The sequence below is a fragment of the Pogoniulus pusillus genome, chromosome 3 (assembly GCF_015220805.1).
Source record: "Pogoniulus pusillus isolate bPogPus1 chromosome 3, bPogPus1.pri, whole genome shotgun sequence".
NCBI lineage: Eukaryota > Metazoa > Chordata > Aves > Piciformes > Lybiidae > Pogoniulus > Pogoniulus pusillus.
The window spans coordinates 29,559,787-29,582,425 of NC_087266.1; the positions used below are offsets into that span (position 1 = coordinate 29,559,787).

General features: G+C 38.4%; 1 protein-coding gene across 2 annotated transcripts in view; it reads left to right on the forward strand.

Moving 5' to 3' along the window:
• COG6 (component of oligomeric golgi complex 6) overlaps positions 1-22,639 on the forward strand; it is a 64,211-nt gene that overhangs the window by 8,224 nt on the left and 33,348 nt on the right. For both annotated transcript variants that reach the window (XM_064173557.1, XM_064173547.1), the window contains exons 5-11: positions 6,353-6,464; positions 7,989-8,071; positions 8,292-8,362; positions 9,243-9,336; positions 14,153-14,281; positions 14,395-14,486; positions 20,796-20,860. In XM_064173557.1, the coding sequence (XP_064029627.1) occupies positions 6,353-6,464; positions 7,989-8,071; positions 8,292-8,362; positions 9,243-9,336; positions 14,153-14,281; positions 14,395-14,486; positions 20,796-20,860 (646 nt within the window). The remainder of the gene's footprint in view (positions 1-6,352; positions 6,465-7,988; positions 8,072-8,291; positions 8,363-9,242; positions 9,337-14,152; positions 14,282-14,394; positions 14,487-20,795; positions 20,861-22,639) is intronic.

Consider the following 22,639-nt stretch of genomic DNA (forward strand, 5'->3'; position numbering starts at 1 on the left):
TCTTACAGGTCAACGAATGGTCATCTCAAGTGTAGAATCGGCTACATGATACCATTCCTGACTGATGTTTTTTTGATCTGCTCTTATGGAAAACCCAAGAACAGAGAACCCGTGGTCTTCTCTGGAAGTGGATTATGGTTGTTTTTTGGTTTCCTGCTTTCTGATATAGTTGTCTTTTTGCTTCTGGTTAAGCTAATTTTTTATGATCTTATTCCAGGTGGATGTAGAGAGCAGTGTGTTATTTTGGCAACATTTTTTTAATTTGATGGCAAATCTGAAGGTAGACTTCAAGTGTTTTTTATATCAAATTGTATAAAAGTTATGGTGAAGTTAATGAGTCTTCTCACCAGAAGATGGAAAAGGAAGTATTCCCTGGAAATAGACCTATTTTTAACTTAATCTCTGTTCACAAGTTAGAAATGATACCTAGTATCTTAACTATTGTTAAACACTGACTTACCTGGTAAATGCATCACAGAATTGCTTGAGGTTTTGCATGTGAAAATTGCTTATGCAGACTGTTCTGTACATACATACTAGTGATGTTTATAGGAAGCCTTATCGGTATGTAAGTAGAAAATTACTGAATTTTGTTTATAGCTTATATGCAATTTTTCTTAGTGTTTAGTACTCTATTTGGCAAGATTTGAATCGTTTCAGTGCCGTTAGTATCCCCTCACTTAACTTCTGCTTTAGTCTTTTTGATTTTCACCTATTTATTTTTAGAGTAGTATGTATTATGCAGACTACCTATCTTTACTCAGGAATTACAGATAGGAGAAACCTAAGTTCACATTCACTTTTTTGCTGCCAGCTATTATTTGTCATTTATCAACACTTGCCCTTCTTTTGTATGATGACTTTGATAAACTCATCAACTATTCACCGTACAACTCAGTGAATTATTTCTGCATTTTGTACATGTTGCTGAGTTTGGAGCACTTACCTCAAAATTTTGTTCTTTACGGTAAAAGCCTTTCCATAATTTAAAACTAATTAATGGATATAAATTGGCTTCTTTTTCTCATCTTGTGCTTTATCATAAAAGTTTCTATCCTCTCATAAATTAGGCTCTTCATTCCCATGGTCGTCTCACTAGTTGTGGTCTAATGGAAGTCCATTGTGCTTGAACACAGATCATCAGGACTGTGATTTGTTTTCCAGATGAGGTGTCATTAAAGCCTTCTCTAATACTACTATTATTTGCCTGTAACCTGGGAACTTTCAAGGGTTCACTATGATTTTCTATGCTTTCCTTTAATTAAGGAGACAATCTCATAATTATATTCTATGATGGGAATTGGCCACTAAATACTTTCTCACAATATTTCAGTTCTTAAGAAAGTGTATTTGACAGAATGTAAATAATAAAAACACTTGTTCTCAGCATTTAAAATTGCATTTTGTACATGGTACTTACAAATGGTTTCCTAATGCTTGTGTGTAGACGTTTTGTTACATAATCTTGTATATTTACCTTCCACAAAAACCATCACAGAAACTCTATTTTTCCAGCAGATGCTGAAAGGCATTTCTATGTCTGTCAAAAATGGCTATTTCTGTATGAGCAAGAAATACTCCACTTTTCCAAGTCTTATTTTAAAAATGTGTTGAATGCTCAGTACCACGAATTGAAAGTAGTTTCAGAATGTGGTGCTGTGCTTCGTCCTAAATAAAGGAGGCTAGCAGAGTTTTATGCTACGTTTAGTGGCAAGATAAACTTGGGAAAGCCTGTTTAGCCTCCACACCATCTTTCAAGTTGTCTCAGTGATAATCCCGATATGCAGTGTGCATTTGTATTTGGTTCAAGGGAAAAGTGCACAAAGTGCATAGTTTTCCCAGCCTTTTGAGTTTCCTTGCAAAAGAATTCTGTCTCCCAGGCAACGATTAAAACTGGGGAAATTGTGCTTTGTTGTAGTCTTGTCCCTCACCCAAGCTCCAAATCGTACCAGAGCTTGGCACTTCCCCTTTGCACTGGTGCAGTGTTCCTATAATCTGATAACTTTGGTTAAAGAAAATACAACAGAAAAAAACTCCACTTTCTGATAACAGCACAGTGTGCTTACAGCACCATTTAGAAATTACTATATTTAAAGAAAGGCCAAGGAGTCTTGAAATGTCTTGAGTCTCTGCACAGGTACTGACTAATGTGGTTTATATGCAGGATGCCCTTACTTTAGCTTCTGTTGTCACCTGCCTTGTGTTTTACCAGCACTTATTACAGTAAAATAACTGTAGAAGACTTGACTGATACTTTAATCCATGTCCCTGCTTTAGAAAGATTAATTAAGTTCTAGTTAAATATTTGTTAGGTTCTATCTGAGGAAATACATACAAAAATACTTAAATATCTTTGAAAATGTATTAGTCTCATTGGTGCTGTATACAGCTAGCTAGAACACAGCACTTGAAAAGTTCTATTCCTGATCCATCATCTAGGACATAGGATCTCTCTCTCATGCAGATTGATAACCAAGACAATTTCCATAGCTATTGTAAGCAGAGGTGGCTAACCTGGGTTTTGCAGCAGTGTAGATTGTTGAAATCCCAACAATCTCTCTTTTAGAGAGCCTAAAAGAAACAGCTTCATCAAAATTCTGACACATACTTCTAGGTTTTGATAGTTGTTTCTCAATACTGCCAAATCACGGTCTTGAGAAAGATGGAACATTGCTGCTACCTTGTGGTTGCTATCTTGTATTTACATTGTGAACCTGACTTGACAGGAATCTAGAGTTTAATGTATTTGTTTACAAAACTTAGTGGAAGTGCAGAAGGGGACAGTGAGCAGTTGTGGCAGATATTAGCCAAAGACACACAGCCAGGGATGGGAATGGCTGTGAAGCGTGGTATTTGATTGAATCTTTTTCTCTATAGCAGTGAAAAATCAATGGATAGAGGACTGTGCAGAGTGAAGACTTCATGTGGAGAGAGTTAACTAGTGAGATCATCTGCCATTATTCATTTTTATAACTCTAGGAGTGAAGGGGGGCACGAAATTCCAGCATGGATTAACAAACGTAGTGATTGTAGTTCCTAACTCTGATTCTTGTTCTTTGGAAGTCTTTAACCTTGACAAATATGAACAAACTAAAAAAAAAATGTTATGCCTAGTACGTTGCACTACTTAAAGTCAGACTTTCCTATGCCTCCGTTTGATGAAAATATATATTAAAAACCAACTGGAGAACAGTAGACAATGGTAAATGGAGATCTTAGAGCACTTTAAAGTTTATGCACTTGGGAGACACACAGGTTCAAAGAACATAAAAGTTACTCAACATTCATCTCTTCCTGTGTTTATGGGTGATCTTGCTTCAGTTGAAACCAAATAAAGTCTGGCATTTGCTTTCTTTAATATCTTTCCTACCTTCCTGCTTTTCCCTAAAAGGAGTATTTTCAGCTTTGTGATTTTATATTAAATTGGGATTTCTGTTGTAAGAAGAGAGACTCAGCAATTATTAAAGTTAATTCACTAAATTACAATGTCTGTTGTTTAAACCAAATCCAATGATGGTGATGTTGATGGATTAGACTTCCTCAGAACAATGGCATGAAATGGGAACATGCTGTTGAAAGCACCATCATTGAGAGAAATGTTAAGTGTCACTGCCTGATTTTCGGTTTTGAGTAGCTATATCATTAGCTTCTAGGTTTTTGAGAGGGCTGAGAGGGGAGAGTCATATTATTAGTTACAACTGCCTCTCTTTATATCCCAGAAGAGATCTGAAGTGGTATTTTTATGAACAGTTTCATCGGAGCGGTAACTAAGTAGTTGTTGCCCCCTTGCCTCTGGCATCTTGCTGTGCTTACACACCCCTTACTACAGGGTGTGTGTCTGTGCAAAACTTGGTGCTTCCACAATCCTATCATACAGGCCTGTGGTAAACTGAATTACAGAATATTTACAACTTTATCTCTTAAACCAAACCAAAAACTTTAGTGTTTTTCCTGCCACCCTTGTGCCATGTCTGATTCACTACATACTATAGTATGAAGGTTCTGGGACAGTGGAAGGGGCAGTAGGGGGAAGGTACGGCTGGGGTAGCCTAGGCAGCATGGCTTGGGTTTTGTTGCGATAATGGAATGTATTACTACAGAGCAGGCTTGACCTATTTTAGTCTTTGTTGTTAAGAATTATGTAGTTATCATCAGAAAATCATGGGCCTAATGTTTAGTTAAAATTACTCTTTTTTTAGTGTTGTACTGATATTTTTGTCTCTTTCCATCTGAATTAACACAGTGGTCTCCTCTTTCAATTTTTATTGCCTACTCTTCCTGCCATAAATTTACTGAATTTATTCAAAATGGTATTCCTCTGTTCTTCTTCCACTGTGCTGAGATACGTTCACACTTGCTGTATCAGAAAGGCATATCGGGGCTGGAAAACAGTACCAGGCCTGTTTAGGTTTAAAGATCGTCTTGTATGTCCTCACCCCAATGCAGGAGATTTAGATAAAACTTTACTCAAAGAGGAGATGGGGCAACTTCAAACTCTTCATACTCATCACTTCACGTGTCTCCCCTGTGTGCCTCCAGAGCCTTTTGGTACTTTCCATTCTCTCTTAAATCGCTCCCATACAATGCCCCATTCCTATTGTGACGCCTCGTAATCTCTCCTCACTTCCCAGTGCCTTCCCTTTCTTCTTGTACCTGCGTTTTCTTGTTTCTAAGCTATATGTGCACTCCTAAGCCCTCTCATTTTAAACTTCTTCCGTGTTCACTTGCAGTGAGCTGGCACCAGATTGCTTGAAAATTACTGGATTCATCTGCTGGCATTTCCTGTTTAGCTGGCCGAAATGATCCCCCATCACTTTTGTTTCTGCTGTGAGAAACACCGCAGCTTCATGGAGATGTGAATTTGCAATTGTACAGTTTATGCAGAGATGATTAAATGGATTGATTTTAGGCATTACAAAGCTCTCAATAGAAAGGCAAAGTACCCATATCTGCATAGGACCCTGGGGAAATCTGACTTATTAACTAAAAATACAATACTAAAGTATGTAAGGTTTTGATTTTTCTTTTTGTTTAGGTGTCTTCTCTGTAAGAACAGAGTTTCATAAATTTTACTGTTAAAAAATTTTAGACTTTATGTTCCACTCCCTCTTCTGTTCATTACACTAAAGCATTAGTTTTACACTGTTTCATTACACTAAAACACTGTTCATTACACTAAAGTATTAGTTTTACACTGTTTCATTACACTAAAACAACTGCAAAACATGTAACCTGATCTGAAAAATAGTTTGCTGAGCTGCAAAATAGGAAGACCGTTCATTTCTATAGAAAATTTCCATGCTTCTTCAGCTGAATGAAGTCCAGGTACTAGCTGGATAGTAGAGAAGGGGTAAATAAATAAAAGCTTTTGAAGCTTTTATCTTGCAAGGAAATAAAATATTGCAGTCAGTATTAGAAGCGTGCTTGCCTTTCTTATCACCCTATTATAACAGTGTATTTATCTTACAATAATTACAGAGGAAGCGCAAATAATCTTAACGTAATTGAACCTTAATCTTCTACAAATTGTCAATTGTCTGGAAAAGTAATCTTTATTTTCTAGAATTACATGTGCTCAAACCACAGTTTGGACAAATTTTCTCTGGCTACTGGAATTCCAGTCCCTTCCTCTGGAATAAAACTCTTTTAGTTTTGGTCCTTCTCAAGTTGTAAGGTGTGTGGCAAAACGATGCTGTCCATGAGATTGTGTTTTCCATATTACCTTTTCCTTGTGCTTATTTCAGAGAAGGAGGGTAATCACTAAGAGAAATAGCCATTATATGCTTTTGAGATTAGTAAATTTATGTCCCAACTCTGTGTTGTTTTAAAAAAATGAGATCTGCCCTGCAGAAAAATTGATTAAAGTTTTTTGTGTGTTTTTTTTTCATTTTGGGTGCTACAACTTTTTGTGGATTTTTTTTTTGGTTTTTTTTTTAAACATGAACTGGAGCCCCATTCTTTCCCTGATGAATTTGAAAGGAAATAACTGCAAGCATTGCTGCTGTAAAAGCACAGAGTATCCGGATTAGATACAAACATTAAAGGATTTTTTTAAAGAGCTATTAGTTTCAAACAGGCTAATTTTATCTTCCTCTATCTAATTTTATCTTTACTGAGTAAAAACAGCAACGTTTTTGTTGTCTTTACTCAGTAATCTCTGTAAGCTAAATAGAAAATTGTATATGAAGATGCAACTCAAGTGTTTGATGGCTAGAATGTACTGGCCAGAACGTACTGGAATTTAATAACATTGATTTCTAATGCTAATTGTATTTTCAAAAGTATGGATATATAAAATAAATCTGCAATAAGCATAAAAAGGTAATGTCCTCTTCACTTTGTTTTATTACAGTCAGAGACTAGAAATGAAAGCACAAATTGCAGATGCATTCATAGCAAAATTCCAGCTGACACCAGATGAAATGAACCTCCTTCGAGGCACGAAAGATGAGCCAATTACTGAGGTAGCTCAATGAACGTTAAAAGCTTTGCCCTGAACTAAAATGTAGAAGCATGCTAGCTGAATTGCATATGAGATCTTCTTAGCAGTTTATAATTTAATTTTTATGGAGGAATGTACCTTTTAACAGAATAGTGAATTTCTGGTGAGCTTAAAATGTGTGATGAAAGATTAAAGTAACAAAGAAAATCAACATTGAATCCTACTTTGTGTAATACGTTTAAGGGGCAAATGAGCTATCATGTGGTTCTACACTTCAAAAACACCTTTATGAAGTCTGAATTATCAGTAAAGATGTTTTAAAACGTCAACACACTCAAAGCAAACAAGAAATTTGCAGTGCTTCAAGAATGTGTAATACTCCCCTTGTTACACCTGTGTGTACATTTTGCATGTACATGTATATAGATGTTCAGTGACTTGAAACAATGTAAGTTGAGTCTTGCCCCCATAATTATTTGCTTGATGAACATACTAGGTGATTTAGCCACCTTCCACATCAAGTTTTTGAATATTTTTTGTGGTTTGCATAAGAAGGCAAATTGTTCTGTAGTAAAAGCAAGCTGAATAATGAGTGAATTGAGTATACATAATAGACTTCTATTATTGTCGTTGCATAGAAACCTTCACTTAAATGTAGACTACCTGCTGAGACATACCATCTCATTTCCACAGGCATCCTGTTTGCAGTTAAAGCATTATTAAAGACATGGAACAGATAACCATAAACAGTGCTAATGAAAGCACAAATGGAATGTGTTAAATGATTGTGCACTTGAGTAACTGCTGTATGCTTTTGTGCCAAATATTAAAGTGAAAAACATACAGGTTTCTAAAAAGCACATGGTGCAGGAAACAATGGCATCTACACCGTGTCATTTATTCAGTGCTTGGTTTGCAAGGGAACAAGGCTTAGTCTTTTTGATACTTTGTCTAAGACATTTGCAAAAAAAACTGAGATATAGTCATAGCTGTGCTGAGATGGCAGACTTCAGTAAAAGCTGTTTTCCCTCATGGTAAAAGTGCCTTTCCCCTGTGATAGAATCAAGCAATGTGCCTAAAGTGTTTTCTGTCAGGCTTCTGTTTTGGCTGGTTTTTTAAGGTATGTAACCATTGTACTCTGTTTCAGTTTACTCTTTTGTTGCTAGCATGAATGGGGGCAAGATCATGGAATGAGTAGTAATGTCCTCAAAAATGTCTCCAAAGCATTGACATTAGTCAATATAGCCCACACACATGCTACCTCAAAGACAGCTTAAACCCACATCTTTGCTGATATTCAGTATTTATTTTGTGGAAGAGAGATATGAAGTAATGGGAAAGAAAAACAAATCTAAGACTATTAAGGTGGAGTGAAAAGTGAGAGGTGGCAGAGGGGGGCTTGTATTAAAGCAGCACTTGGAACGTAATCCTGTAAGGAATGTAAATATGGAACTGCAATGGCAAGTATAGAGTGCTAGAGATTGGAATAAGAAGTTAGTGCTTTTAAGTACTGCCTTTATTTTATTTTGATTTTTAATCGATCTAGGATTTTTTCAAGGCATTGGGAAGAGTAAAGCAAATCCATGATGATGTCAAGATTCTCCTCCGGACAAATCAGCAAAGGGCAGGGTGAGCGCTGTTTACATGAGTACAAGATAACCATTTACAGCAAGTTCTCATTCTTTACATCCTGTGGCTGTGCAGACTATTTCACAATAAAACCTGCAAAGAACAGTAAAGATTTTACATTTTCATAATTTTAAAAATGGTGTATGTTGTTTGATTTGTATGTGCCTGTGGTAGTGCTGCCTAAAATAGTATTTGAAAATAAAATCATTTTGTCTTGTAGCTTGGAAATTATGGAACAGATGGCTTTGCTGCAAGAGACATCTTATGAACGGCTTTACAGATGGACTCAAAGTAAGACTAAGAATGTTTATGAATATTATGATGATGATTCCTTTAATTCCTTGGTGTGAATCGAACTTTGCAGAAAGCTTTTCCAAGCTTTGGGTTTTCTTCTTAACAAAAGTCGTGTTGGGAAGTAAGCAGTTATTTGGGCCAGTCTCATCTGTTTGTAGAACTGTATTATGTATTGGTATGTTTTTCCACTGAGAACAGCTACACTTTGGTAGTGTAAGCAATTGTTAAGTGTATTACATTTCATTTTATTGCAGGTTACAGGGAAGTTGAGTTTCACAATTTGGTAGCAAGATCTAGTTTACCTGGAGAACTGGCTTGTTATCTTTATAAAAAAACAAAACAAAACCAAGCTTATTTTGTCAGTATGCTCTTTGAATGATAGTAGGTGATTCTCTTTTGTATATATTGGTGTTGATATGGCTTCCACATTCTTGTATGGAATGTACAAGATTATATAGTTAGTGTAATTCAAGTAGAAAAACCCAAACAACTAAATAACACAAACAAACACAACAGAATTACTCCAAATGACAAAATGAACCCATAGCTTGTTTAATTACTTTCTCCCTTTTTTCTTAATAGTTTACCTGGATTCTGATAAACAGTTACAAAAGGAGACTGATAGAATTCTGATGGTTGAATGATTTGATATTTGTACATGAGTACAGATACTAAGTTTCTTCTAATTTGTTGAAATTTGTGATGGACATCTGTTTTACAGTGGGGGAGTTTAATTGCATTAACGTGCACTAGGCCAGGTAACATTCTGAAGGCTTCAATTCAGAATCCAAACCCTTTGTTTTAACTAGTTTTCTTATTTAACATCTTGCTGTAAAAATGTAAAGAACATGCTTTCATCTCTATTAATATTTTATAGATGAATGCAGAAGTTTGACACAGGAATCATGTGACATTTCTCCAGTTCTTGCTCAAGCCATGGAAGCCTTACAAGATAGACCTGTCCTGTATAAGTAAGTAAATGTTTGCAATTAACAGAAATTAGTATTTCCACTCTATAAAATTTAAGATGGGCAGGAGTTACTGTGCCAGGGATGGTAGAAATTTAGTCCTTGTTGTGAAGGGGTTTTGTCTGCATTTTGGGGTAAGGTATGAGGCTGAATTTTTTTAAAGGTTTTAAATAATTTAATGATATATACAAAGGGAATTTCCCCCCCCCGAAACTTATATACAGTTAAGTCACACAAATTCTTTGTATGCGGTTGTGAAATTGTTTTACAGAATGTCTATTTACAGCAGGATTAAGGAATTTGGTAGAGGTTTAGAAAGGTTTTGGGTAGAGAGTCTTGTGGCGTAAAGTGCCACGGGTAAAGTCACTGAGATTTCTTAGCTGCTCAAATCGAGATTGTTCAGTTACACTAATTGGAGTCACAGTCTCTGTGGTCCCAAATATGTGTAGCAAAAGCCACGTGGTTGATCCTCGTGGATCTGAACAATTCAGTTTGGATATTGGGGCGCGCTGTCTGAGAAGGTTCCACGGGCACAGTCGGGCTGGGAACGGCGAGCTGGAGCGGCGACGGGCTGGGAGCGGCGGACGGCCGGGAGCGCCATGGCCGATCGTGCTAAGTACCATGGGATGGAGTCATACAGCGGTAGTGGCCCCAGGCGACGAAGAGGGTAGGAGAGGTGGGTGGAGGAGGGTGGCAGGAGCACTGAATTGCCCTATTTATGAGATGTGGGCCGAGATTGATGGTCTTTTGGCCACAATACTGTCCAATAAGCGTCTGGCAGCAGGCCAAAACATGCCAAATAAGGTAGGGTCCACAGGTCCAGTACCCCCAAATATGGGAAGAGCACAGGTGGGCCACACGCTAAACGCGTGGGCTTATGCAACCTGTTTACATCAACCATATAACCAGGGCAGGCCAGACTTTAAGGGTTATTGTGCTCCTTTGTCCGCTTAATTTGTTTTCCCCTGGTTTAGACAGAAAAACACCTTTCGGCAGGAAAACATGTCCAGGCAAGCATACGCTTGTAAACAAGCCTATTTGGGCCTATGTGGCCCTCCACCACAGTCCTGTGTCTGATTTTATGAGAAATTTAAAAATGTAAAATTTCAACCTCTTTAAAATTCAGAAGTATTTTTGACATAATTATGGTACAGTAAAGGTCATGGGACCTTTTCCAACTTACAGGTTTCTAATTTAAGTAAAATGTCAGACTTTTTTATTTTATTGTAAATAAATTATGAATTACTGCTACCCTCATTATAGGGTTTTTCTGAAGGAAGAAGGAAGCTGTCCAAAGCTTGTGATTTTATTATTTAAATTTCCAAAGTTAAAAATTGATACAGGTTAGTTAGCTGTTACTGAAATGTGTCTTTCATTATATACAGTAATCTGTTGAAAGCAATCTACTGTGTGTGAGCCTCTAAAGCATAGGAGTACTTCTATGTAAATTTATATGTAGACGTATCTATATATATATCCATATATATAAAGTATGCTACTGTATAGTTCTTGTTCAGAATTTGCTGAAGGGATTTCTTCGCATAGACGAAATGTCAGGGAGCAGAGACAATTTAGCCACGAGATGGCACTGCAAGAACTGTTTTTATTGTGGTGACAGTACCTCGAAGAGGTACTTCTTATATTTTGCCTTTCAAGTTCTTTTTGAAAAATGCATTCATCACATTTTGCAACTATTGCATCCAGGACAGCAGAGTGCCTGTTGCTTTTTCAAGGGCTAGCCTTGTCTTGAAGAGTGTCAGATGTGTGAAGGTGTAAATACATGACACTGTAAGTCTCTACGGAGCAATTCTTTGGGAAAATGCATAACGCAAGTGGACCCTAAAAGTTTTGTCATTATCTTGACATGCTCAGTCAGTGCTGCTACTTAATGTGAGGGAGAGGTGGTGTCACTTAACTTCAACAGCAATTATATGTATTGTACATTAGAATGTAGCTGGGAATTGCAGAGTCCTTTCTAGCATTGTCTTGCAGAATCACAGAATGTCAGGGGCTGGAAGGGTCTTCGAAAGGTCATCTAGTCCAATCCCCATGCCAGAGCAGAATCTCCTATGCCAGATCACACAGGAATGCATTCAGGCAGGTTTCGAATATCTTCACAGACGGAGACTCCACAACTCCCCTGGGCAGCCTATTCCAGTGTTCTGTCACCCTCACAGAGAAAAAATTCCTCCTCATATTTACATGAAACTTCCTATGTCTCAACTTCCACCCATTGCCCTTTGTCCTGGCTCCAGCCTCCTGGCACTCGCCCTTTACATATTTATAAACATTGATGAGGTAACCTCTTAGTCTTCTCTTCTCCAAGCTGAAGAGCCCCAGCTCCCTCAGTCTCTCCTTGTAAGAGAAACATTCTGTTCCCTTCATCATCTTTGTGGCTTTGCACTGGACTCTCTTAAACAGCATTATGTCCCTCTTGAACTCAGATGCCCAGAACTGGACACAGGCCCTCTAGGCCTTCTGTGACAACTGCAAGGGATGAGTCATACCTGTGTGCAAAACATTTTATATGATCCTTTATAGATATAGCTTATATTTTCTGTAGTAAATACATTGTCAAATTATGTTACATACAAGCTTCATAATACTATTGTTTTTCTTACTTAACATTTATGGAAAAAAATCCCATTTTCTTTATAATATCCACAGCTGGCTAGTTTAAAATAAGTCTGCAAAACAGTCTTTATTTGCCTTCTGACACTTCTCTCACAAACAGCAGTACCAGTATTACCTAAGGTAAAACTTGCTAGGTAGGACCAAGACAAAAGTAAATATTACTGTAGAAGATGCAACCAATCTCTTATTATGCATTATCAAGCATAACTGCTTGCCACAGCAGTATTGTCAAAATTGCAGTACTAGTGCCTTACCTTTTAAATCTCCAGATTTAGTTTATTCCTTTTTACAAAATTTTGTATACCATTATGCATAACAAGTAGCTGAGTTTAAAATGTAACAAAACACAGAAGAAAATAATTCTAAATTGTTGTTGATTTTATGTGTATAAGAACTTCTGAGTGAACTAAGCACTTCTCCAAATCACTGCCCTTGCATCTGATAAAGATTGTAATTTGAGTAAAACTGAGATGGTGGAAGGCAGCTGTTTAGAAACAAATCTATGAATTATTTGCTTGTATTAACTTATGTCTTAAGGTGACAGAAAGATCACACTATATATGGACTTTTGGGAACTGCAGGGATCCAAAATAAACACTTCAGTTTACACTTCCTGTTTGTAAGAGAAAAATTAAAATTTATTTTGCAGAATATGCACGGAGACATAGCTCAAAACAGCAATCCTCTTCCATCATCCCCTCTAGTTTTCAAAGCTTTTTCTCTACATCCTCCCTCTTCCCACAGTGATCATTATTTTACTGGGTTTTTCAAAAATTGAAACAGAATTGATAAGAATCCAAGTGTTGTTTTCTTGCCCTAGCATCTGCAATAACATAGTAGTAAATACTATGTTCTAATGTAATAATTGTTATTACAGATTTTTTTTATGATGCAAGATTTTGTAATAGTAATACTTTGTTCTGCTGAGAGCAAAAGGAAAATTCATAGTTTTCTTTCTAAAGAAAATTATCATTATTAAATGTAATTTTCAAAACCAGTAAGATCACAAAACCTTGTAATGATCTACTGTATAGCTGTTGATTGGAGAGTGTTTCTACAGTGTTTCTACAAACACTGTTGGTAGTCAGCAGATCTTACATCTCTTCTGCTTTACTTTTTGTAAATAGGTAATTATTAAACACTTTTTTTCCTTGGACTTTTTTTTAATTGTATATATGTACTCTCTAAGTTAACAAGTACAGTATATGAAGAAAAAGATATTTTTCTTCCCCTATCCCCTCAATTAATAATGTAGATTAAAAGGTGCAAACCTGAAGGCTTCCGTGGAGTTCTTATAGTTTAATTGAATTTAGAACATATTTGAAACAGCATATTATTTTCTTTTGTGTTTTGTTCTTCACATCTGCCATTTTTGAATACAGTGCTAATTTTACTTCAGTCAGTGCATAACATGCTTCTTATTATTTTTTTATATCTGTTCAGCTGCTTGGTGTCATTGGTAAGTGACACCATGCTTACTCGTTGGCATTTCTCCAGTTACATTGGAAAAATAAACTGTCATGTGTATTTTCTTTCTCTCCTTAGTAATTTATGTGTTTTGTTCAAAATGCTTAAATTTGTTGTGGCATGGCTTGTGAAAACCCTGTTTCTAAGCAGATATATGAGGCATGTTAGCAGTGTTCATTCCCCATCATTCACTTGCTGTCACACTTTAGCCCCACCAGAAGGTAGCCTGCTCTAAGAATGGTCTGTGTGTATCTTCATGGTACCTCCTCTACTACCAGCAATCCATTTCAATTTATACAATCTGGGCTACACTAATTGTCCATCCACTAGTGAACAACTATCAAATGAATATAACTCTTTTACTATTAGTCATATGGTAGTCTAGAAATAGGAGAAAGCCTTGTGTTGCAGTGTAGTAAGTTGCTGCTTCTGCCAGCTGGACCACATTTGAGCAGGAGTCCTAGATCTGTCATACATGCTTATATGTACAAAAGTGGAAAAACTGATTTTTCATGTATTTGTGTGCAGTGAAGGAATGTGTGGGTCAAGGAAAAGTAACCTTCAGTATCTGTTTAGAGGAATCAAGAAAATCAGATGATTTCAAATGCTTTATAGTAGAAATACAAAAATGATTACTTATATTAACTGTAAAGTTGGGCTAATAAGCTGCGATGAGATGAACTCTCTTGTTTCACCCGTTTTCATGTTTCCATAACAGGTACACATTGGATGAGTTTGGAACAGCTAGGAGGAGTGCTGTAGTCCGAGGCTTTATAGATGCTCTTACAAGAGGAGGTCTGGGAGGTACTCCCCGCCCTATTGAAATGCACTCCCATGATCCTCTGAGGTACAGTACTGACAAGAATGTTTATGAAGTAATCCTTTTTTTGCCTGTTGACACTTTTTAATCCCTGAAACCATAAACCACTGATTTACACAAATTTTTTTGCCTTTATTTAGGTATGTAGGAGACATGTTGGCCTGGTTGCATCAAGCTACAGCTTCTGAAAAAGAACACCTGGAAGCTATGTTAAAGCTTGTAACCATTCAAGGTAGTACTAGATTTTAAAACATAAATTGGGAAGTGTTAGAAAGGAGGGCTGTGATAATTCATAACATGTGGTTAATTTCTTGGGCTGGGTGCCAGAGTCTGACCTTAGATTTTCTTGGAAATAATTATGGACTAGCTGGTGGTAGCATTGTTCCAGAAGAAGGCCCTTAGCAAAGAAGAGTATTTAAAAATGCACTTTCTTCACTTTGCTGTACTTACAGCAGATTTTATAGAAAGGGACATTTTAGGCTGTGGTTTAGAGTTCAAAAATTGTCTGTAATGTATATGAATACCTGCATCTCTGAGAACATTGTCATAGGGATGCTTATTGATATGATTCCTGTTATGCCTTGCTCATTTGTTCAATAATTTTTTGTGTAATTTCCTCTTCTTAGAATTCTCTTCCTTCTGTGTTACAAGTGAAATAGAATTCTGCCTTGTAATGTGGCATTACATGTTTATGGAGGTTACAGTAGGCCGCTCATAGATACATGACTCTCATGCCTGATTTTTAGCCCCTTTCCTCTTTAGGGTGTTGTGTAGTGATAGGGCTAGGGGGAATGGAGCAAAACGAGAAATGGGTAGATTCAGATTGGATTTTAGGAAGAAATTCTTCACCATGAGAGTGGTGAGACACTGGAACAGGTTGCCCAGGGAGGTGTTGGAAGCCCCATCCCTGGAGGTCTTTAAGGCCAGGCTGGATCATAGAATCAACCAGGTTGGAAGAGACCTCCAAGGTCATCCAGGCCAACCTATCACCCAGTCCGATCCAATCAACTAGACCATGGCACTAAGAGCCCCATCCAGTCTTTTCTTGAATGCCTCCAAGGACAGCCTGATCTAGTGAGAAGTGTCCTTGCCCATGGCAGGGATGCTGGAACTAGATGATCCTTGAGGTCCCTTCTAACTCTGACAGTTCTATGATTCTACAATTTAAATACATTGAATCCTTACTTTATCTTATAGAAGATGTGGTTGTGATTTGCCTCCATAGCTTCAGCCAAAGACCTGCTTAATAAATGAATCAAGTATACTCAGTTGTAACAAACTCATTGTAAGAACTTATATTTGATGTGTATCTCCTGAGCTTTTCAGACTGCCTGTCTTAATTGAGGCCCACCTTGGGATTTAAAGTGAATATGCATTCTCATTTTCCTTACTGCTGGAAGTATTAATTTGCGTTCCTATTTAACAGTATATTAGCAAGAAGGTTGTTTAGGAACTCTTGTAAATCAAACAGCATACTATAGAAGTGAATTTAATATTATTTATTGACAATATCTCAGGGAGGCAGGAAAGTGGTCCTCATGAAGGTTTTATGGTAGAGAAAAAAACATGGTGATTTTTTGTAAATAACTGACTGATGCATCAGCTGTACTTTAGGAGTACTTCAGGAGGAACTGCCCCAAGGAGGATGTTACTGTATCTGATTCTGCTGTAGACTGGGCTACTGCTCCTGCCACGGACTGCATTCTGTTCCGAAATTCTCTTGCCTCTTCATGCAGTGCCTTATTTAACTAATAAAACTCTTGGCATTCCGGTAGCATGTAAGGCTGAGATGCTATGACCTCATAACTAGGTATATTTGGAGCATTTCAGCTGTAGATTGCCGCAACGAAGGGACGGGGAGACAGCTTGATGCAAGCTAAGTTCTGATTTTATTAGGCAACATACAGGGATATATATACTATCAGGAAGGCTTAAGGCTTTTACCTATTGATTAGTCATTTTATCACATGCAAAATCATCTAATCTAAATTCTGTCGGCCACATCAGCTTCCCGGGGAGCAACAGTCTCAGCATATTCATCAGATAAGAAGGCCGGTCTTGGTATATTCATCAGGTAGCAAGGACCTGTCTCCTTGCTTCTTCTGATCTGCAAGTTCTCATTCTCTTCCACAATGTTCAGGTCCACTCTGACTCAGATAGTTTGCCCAAGGCTTGTGTTGACACTGATCCACGATTGACCATTGTTACATTAATGGCCAGTAGATGAGAGTAAATTGCTTGAGAATACAGAGAATGTAAATGTTTTTTGGGGAAAAATTACCAAAAAGTCACCAGCCCAAAAAATGTTTCCCGAGAGAGCACTATGAATGAGATACAATATTTGTCTGAAGCAAAAATATGGTTTCCTAAGCTCTTCAGGAATTGATTTACCGGTTGGTTTGCAGCTTTCCGGAAATGTAAAGAGGGATTCTTAGCTTCATGCTAGGAGCGCCAGAGCCTGGGAGGGTGCTGTTCATTAACCGTTCTTCTGCATCTTTGGGAAATTGTTTTGATTACAAGAATGGTTATGTGCACAAGACCTGCAAGACAAAACAGTGGGTTTGACAAGAATCATTTATGGGAAGTGCAGCCTTACAAAGTACCTTGAGATTATTCGTTTTGTATAAATACAGGTCCTGAGATGGTAGCAGTTAATCAGAGAGTACAGTGTTTATGTTACCAAGAGAATCAAATGGATCCATGTAGTCTTACAGTCATCAGGTTGTGCAGGCTGTGTAACAGAGCTTGAGTTAATATCTCATAGTTCTTTACAAAAATTAACATCTTGTTTATCTGCTGGTATAGATAATGTCAAAGATTTGCATCTCCAGAAGGCAAGTCTTCTCAACTAAAGTTAGTTCTGATGTAGGCATTTCTATAGACTTTCTTCACAACCACTTGGAGTTTTTTCCGTACCCTATAGAGGGAGCCCAAGCAACTACTATAGATAAGACATAAAACTAGGGGGCTGAAGTTAAGTCAGTCACATGTTTTAATCTCAGCTTGAGTATCTTGTAGATTGAACTATTTTTATTGTTTACAGACATATCTCTTGTGAGTAGAGATTTCTGTGAATTTTCCTATAACCTCTACAGTTTCAGGACTGTGAAGGGAATGGTCAGTCATAGTTACACAAACTTCTCCTCTTTCAAAAAGAAAGCCACATGCATAGCTGTGAGTGAGACACAGGCTGATTTAGCCCCAGTGACAGAGTAAAATTTTTTGAAAGCCACATTTTTGAGGAGCATTCCCATCTCAGTTTTTACTTTGAAAAAAACAAACTGTACAGCCCATAACTAGCTATTTAAGAACAGCTGTGTCGCAGATGGGGATTTCTCAGTACCTACGCCTATTTGGCAGAGGGGAGAAATTAATTGGGGTGAGATAATTTTATATAAAAATATATTTAATCTCAATATTCTGAACACTTGCCACTCCCAACCACTGTATATTAATATTCAGTACATGGTTATGAAAACAATTCAGGATAAAATATGTACAGGAATTTGTTATTTAACTAGCAAACAGTCAAACTATAAACAGAGAGGAGTTTTCCCCATGGCTTAATGCCACTTGGGGTCTCTAATGCTCTTTGCCCAGCAGAGCAGGCTGAAACTCTTTCTGCTCTACGGCAGCGGCAACAGATATTTACAGAGGTATTAAAGCTTTTACTCACAAGTCTTACTAATTATTAATCACCCTCCGGGGCTGCATCACAGCCTGTGTCTAATATCCAGACTTCTGGGGATTTCTGCCCATGGACGTTGAGGCTGGAATCCTCCCAGCTTGAGGGGAAAGGATAAATCTTCCTGGTTTGTGGGGAAATAGGTTTTCTCTAACCGTTTCTCCTGGCAAAGAGGCAATCTCTGCCTTTGGTGCTGCTGACTTCTTCTGGATGCTTCTGTCCAAGAACTCTCAGCTGGCAGGATTTGAGGAGCAGGAGAATATTGTGCTGTCTCTGGCACGGTTCTTCACGGCTAGCAGGCCGTGTGTGTGTGCAGACAATCCAGGCTCTGCTTTCCTGGTAACCTCAGCGGCAACGGCGCTTACCAGGCGATGATAGGCAGTGGGCATGCAGAGTGTGCACAGCTGCTGGGAGTCTGAGCTCCGTCGGTAAATGTAATGCAGGATCTGGTCCTGATAACATGGTGGCGTGCAGGTGTGCACAGCTGGCTGGAGACTATAGGCTCCTTACATATATATATATATATATATATATGTGCAAGCTTAAAGGGGCTCTGCAAGAAAGGTACACAGGCAGGTGAGCTGTGAGTGTGTCAGAGCATGAGGTCTGGGCCTCTGAGCATCAGAGCTATGCAGTGGCGTCCGAGCATGGGGGTCTGAGCAACTGAGCACTGCCAGTGAGTGTCAGAGTACATGTCTGAGCCATGCAGGTGAGTCAGGGCTGAACTGCGAGTAGGGTCAGAGCTCCTTGTTTATCTGTGCACCCCTATTTATTGGCTGTGGGCTGAGATTAATGGTCTCTTTGGCCACTAGAATGACCAATCAGTTTGGCAGTTAGCCAAACCTTACCATAATAGACAAGAGACACTTGTCTGGACTATCTCAAATATGGGGATCATGTGGGTTTACCCCAGGGAGACACGAGCTGGGTGTGTGGGGCTTACACAACCTGTTTACAACCAGGGGTCCTGGCAGAAAAACATGTCTGGGCAAGGCAAAGCATAAACAAGCCTGCTTTTGGGCCTACAGGCCCTCCACGACAAGCTTTTATAAAGCTTTTAACATTTTAAGCTTGCAAATGTTAGCTGGGTAAATTAATCTCACCAAAACAGTAGATAAAATTTTAAGAATTGAAAATGTGCTGTTTGATGTTGTAGCAGGCAAGGATAAAGCACTTTGGGGAGATCTTGTGCTTGAGAGGGAGAATTGCAAGCAGTTTAAGAGATGCAGTAGTTACCCATTTTTCATGGAGTTTCAGGAACCTGTCTGGAGAGCAGAAGTCAAACAAAGGCCAATAAAGTCCAAGAAAGATCTGTCTGTTACAGGAGGATCCAGAGAATAAGTGATACAATAGCGTAGTGCACAGTCAGAAATATATCTTCAGTAATGGACTGTTTTCTAAAAGTGATTTGGAGTCTCTAAGAGTTGTTTTTTCCACAACTGCTTTATGTCACTCATGTGCTAGTACTTGCAAGAGTCATGTAACCTGTTCTGCTGGACCATGTCTAAAATACTCTTAATTGAACATGAAAATACATCTGAAAGGAGCAGCATGTGAGATACCAAGATTGTGATTTCTTGTGCTTTGGTATTTTAACTTTCATATTTTTATAGCTAAAACTTTCATGCACAACAACTTCTTGTTAAGTCAGTCTGGCCTAGATATACTGTTGCAAATATGTGCTAGTGCTTGTTATGTTGATGAACAGTCAAAGTGTGACTATTCTTACTAAAAGATGTGTAAATTGTTAGGGTGTATCTGGGAGCTAGCTGTTGCATAATAGACCATGCATCTTGTGATTTATAATCTTGTTTTCTTTCTTGATATCAATACTCAAATTTGTAAACATGTCTTTATTACCTTACCAGTTAAGTGTGCTGGAATTCTTACAGCCACCTCACTGAATTCAGTTGTTTCTGCTTCTGTGCTTTTTCTTGTATTTTGATGTGAAAATACATTGGCACAGACCTCTGATCTCCTGTAATTTTTATTCTCAGAGGTAATTTCTTTTAGCCTGAAATAAGATCTGCAAAATATATCTTCAGGTCACCTGATTTCTATCACATGTCACAGTCAGTTTGTTTACTGTTCATTGCATGGGTCCCATCTGAAGATGAACTCCTGTTGACAAGTTTTAAATTAGAATTAAAGCATTGCTTTCTCTGTAAATCTATTCTGAGTTGCTACTGAAGTGAGAGTTTGAAGATCTGTTGCTTTCAGTTTGATTGATTTGTGACAGTACTGGTTGCCATGCAACAATTCGTTTGTGTTCCATGATAAGATAGGGCAATATTCTCTTTTGTGTGTAGTTCTGTGAAAGATGAGTTTCAATTGCTGCTGGGGAGGAAGTGTTTGCTAATGCTGCAGCACATAGTAGTGTGGAGGTACATACATGACTTAATTTGCAACAGTGCCATGAGCACCTCAGTGCTGAATGCTGGCAGATATATGCATTTGCGATTTGGCGCTTTCAGAGTGGTCTCTACTGCTGTTCCTTCATCATCTCACTGACCTGTTTGCATTTTTTCCTGTTTAGTTTTTGTTTTCTTGCTAGATCATTTATTCTTCCTCTTGCTCCTTCTCCCTCAAATCCCCAGGCACTATGTCGTGATGGGAACAATTTTATAGCATAAGGTAATGACTCTCTGGGGCTCTTATTTTGTCATGCAGCTATTTCTTAATGGGTAAATTTAAAGTTCAGTGGAGGTGTGAACTAGTCTTTTGGAGAAAAAAAACATGCAGTTCATAATGCTTTTTATGGGGGAGTAGCTCCTACATTTGTTTATTTGTTTTGCAGTCTTGAAAAAAAGAGAATTACATTTGCATAATCTTAGCATGTGTTTGCATTTACTGTAGGTGTGGAAGAAAATATTCAAGAAGTAGTTGGGCACATCACAGAAGGTGTCTGCAGGCCTCTGAAGGTGAAGTACTTTTATTTGCCTTAGCATTCTAAATATGAAAATTGTTATGTTCTGTTTTTCCAGAACCTGTGACTCTGTCATTACAAAGTATTTTCATCACCTATGGTTGAGCATTAGGTTATCAACTTTAAGATTCATAAACCCCTTAAAAAGTAAAGATTCCATAGTTCATAGATACCTAGTTTAAATGGGCATAAAGTGAGATACTTGGATGCTAACTCTCTGTCTTGTTTGAGTTCAATAATTCTGTGCATTCCAACAAAGTAATTAGGAATACAATCAAATGTTTGTGTAAGTCAGAGTTTTGGCGTTGGTTTGAGTATTTGTTATTGTTGCAGAGGGGGATTCTCGGTACCTATGCCAATTTGGTGGAGAGCAGAAATTAATTGGGGCAAGATAATTTTATATAAAAATATTTATTTATGAATCTCAATATTCTGAACACTCGCCACTCCCAACCACTGTATATTAAAGGTCAGTACACAGTTATGAAAACAATTTAGGATAAAATATGTACAGGAATTTGTTATTTAACTAGCAAACAGTCAAACTATAAACAGAGAGGAGTTTTCCCCATGGCTTAATGCCACTTGGGGTCTCTAATGCTCTTTGCCCAGCAGAGCAGGCTGAAACTCTTTCTGCTCTACGGCAGCGGCAACAGATATTTACAGAGGTATTAAAGCTTTTACTCACAAGTCTTACTAATTATTAATCACCCTCCGGGGCTGCATCACAGCCTGTGTCTAATGTCCAGACTTCTGGGGATTTCTGCCCATGGACGTTGAGGCTGGAATCCTCCCAGCTTGAGGGGAAAGGATAAATCTTCCTGGTTTGTGGGGAAATAGGTTTTCTCTAACCGTTTCTCCTGGCAAAGAGGCAATCTCTGCCTTTGGTGCTGCTGACTTCTTCTGGATGCTTCTGTCCAAGAACTCTCAGCTGGCAGGATTTGAGGAGCAGGAGAATATTGTGCTGTCTCTGGCACGGTTCTTCACGGCTAGCAGGCCGTGTGTGTGTGCAGACAATCCAGGCTCTGCTTTCCTGGTAACCTCAGCGGCAACGGCGCTTACCAGGCGATGATAGGCAGTGGGCATGCAGAGTGTGCACAGCTGCTGGGAGTCTGAGCTCCGTCGGTAAATGTAATGCAGGATCTGGTCCTGATAACATGGTGGCGTGCAGGTGTGCACAGCTGGCTGGAGACTATAGGCTCCTTACATATATATATATATATATATATATATATATATATATATATGTGCAAGCTTAAAGGGGCTCTGCAAGAAAGGTACACAGGCAGGTGAGCTGTGAGTGAGTCAGAGCATGAGGTCTGGGCCTCTGAGCATCGGAGCTATGCAGTGGCGTCCGAGCATGGGGGTCTGAGCAACTGAGCCGTGCAAGTAAGGGTCAGAGCTGTGCAAGCGAGTCTGAGCTCCTTGTTTACCTGTGCACCCCTATTTATTGACTGTGGGCTGAGATTAATGGCCTCTTTGGCCACTAGAATGACCAATCAGGTTGGCAGTTAGCCAAACCTTACCATAACAGACAAGAGGCACTTGTCTGGACTATCCCAAATATGGGGATCATGTGGGTTTACACCAGGGAGACATGAGCTGGGTGTGTGGGGTTACACAACCTGTTTACAACCAGGGTCCTGGCAGAAAAACATGTCTGGGCAAGGCATAGGCATAAATAAGCCTCTTTTCGGGCCTATTTGTAGAGTTGGTGCAGAACAGCATTTTGCTTGCTACATTCTTTACACTTGTGTGTTTCTGCTATCTGTAG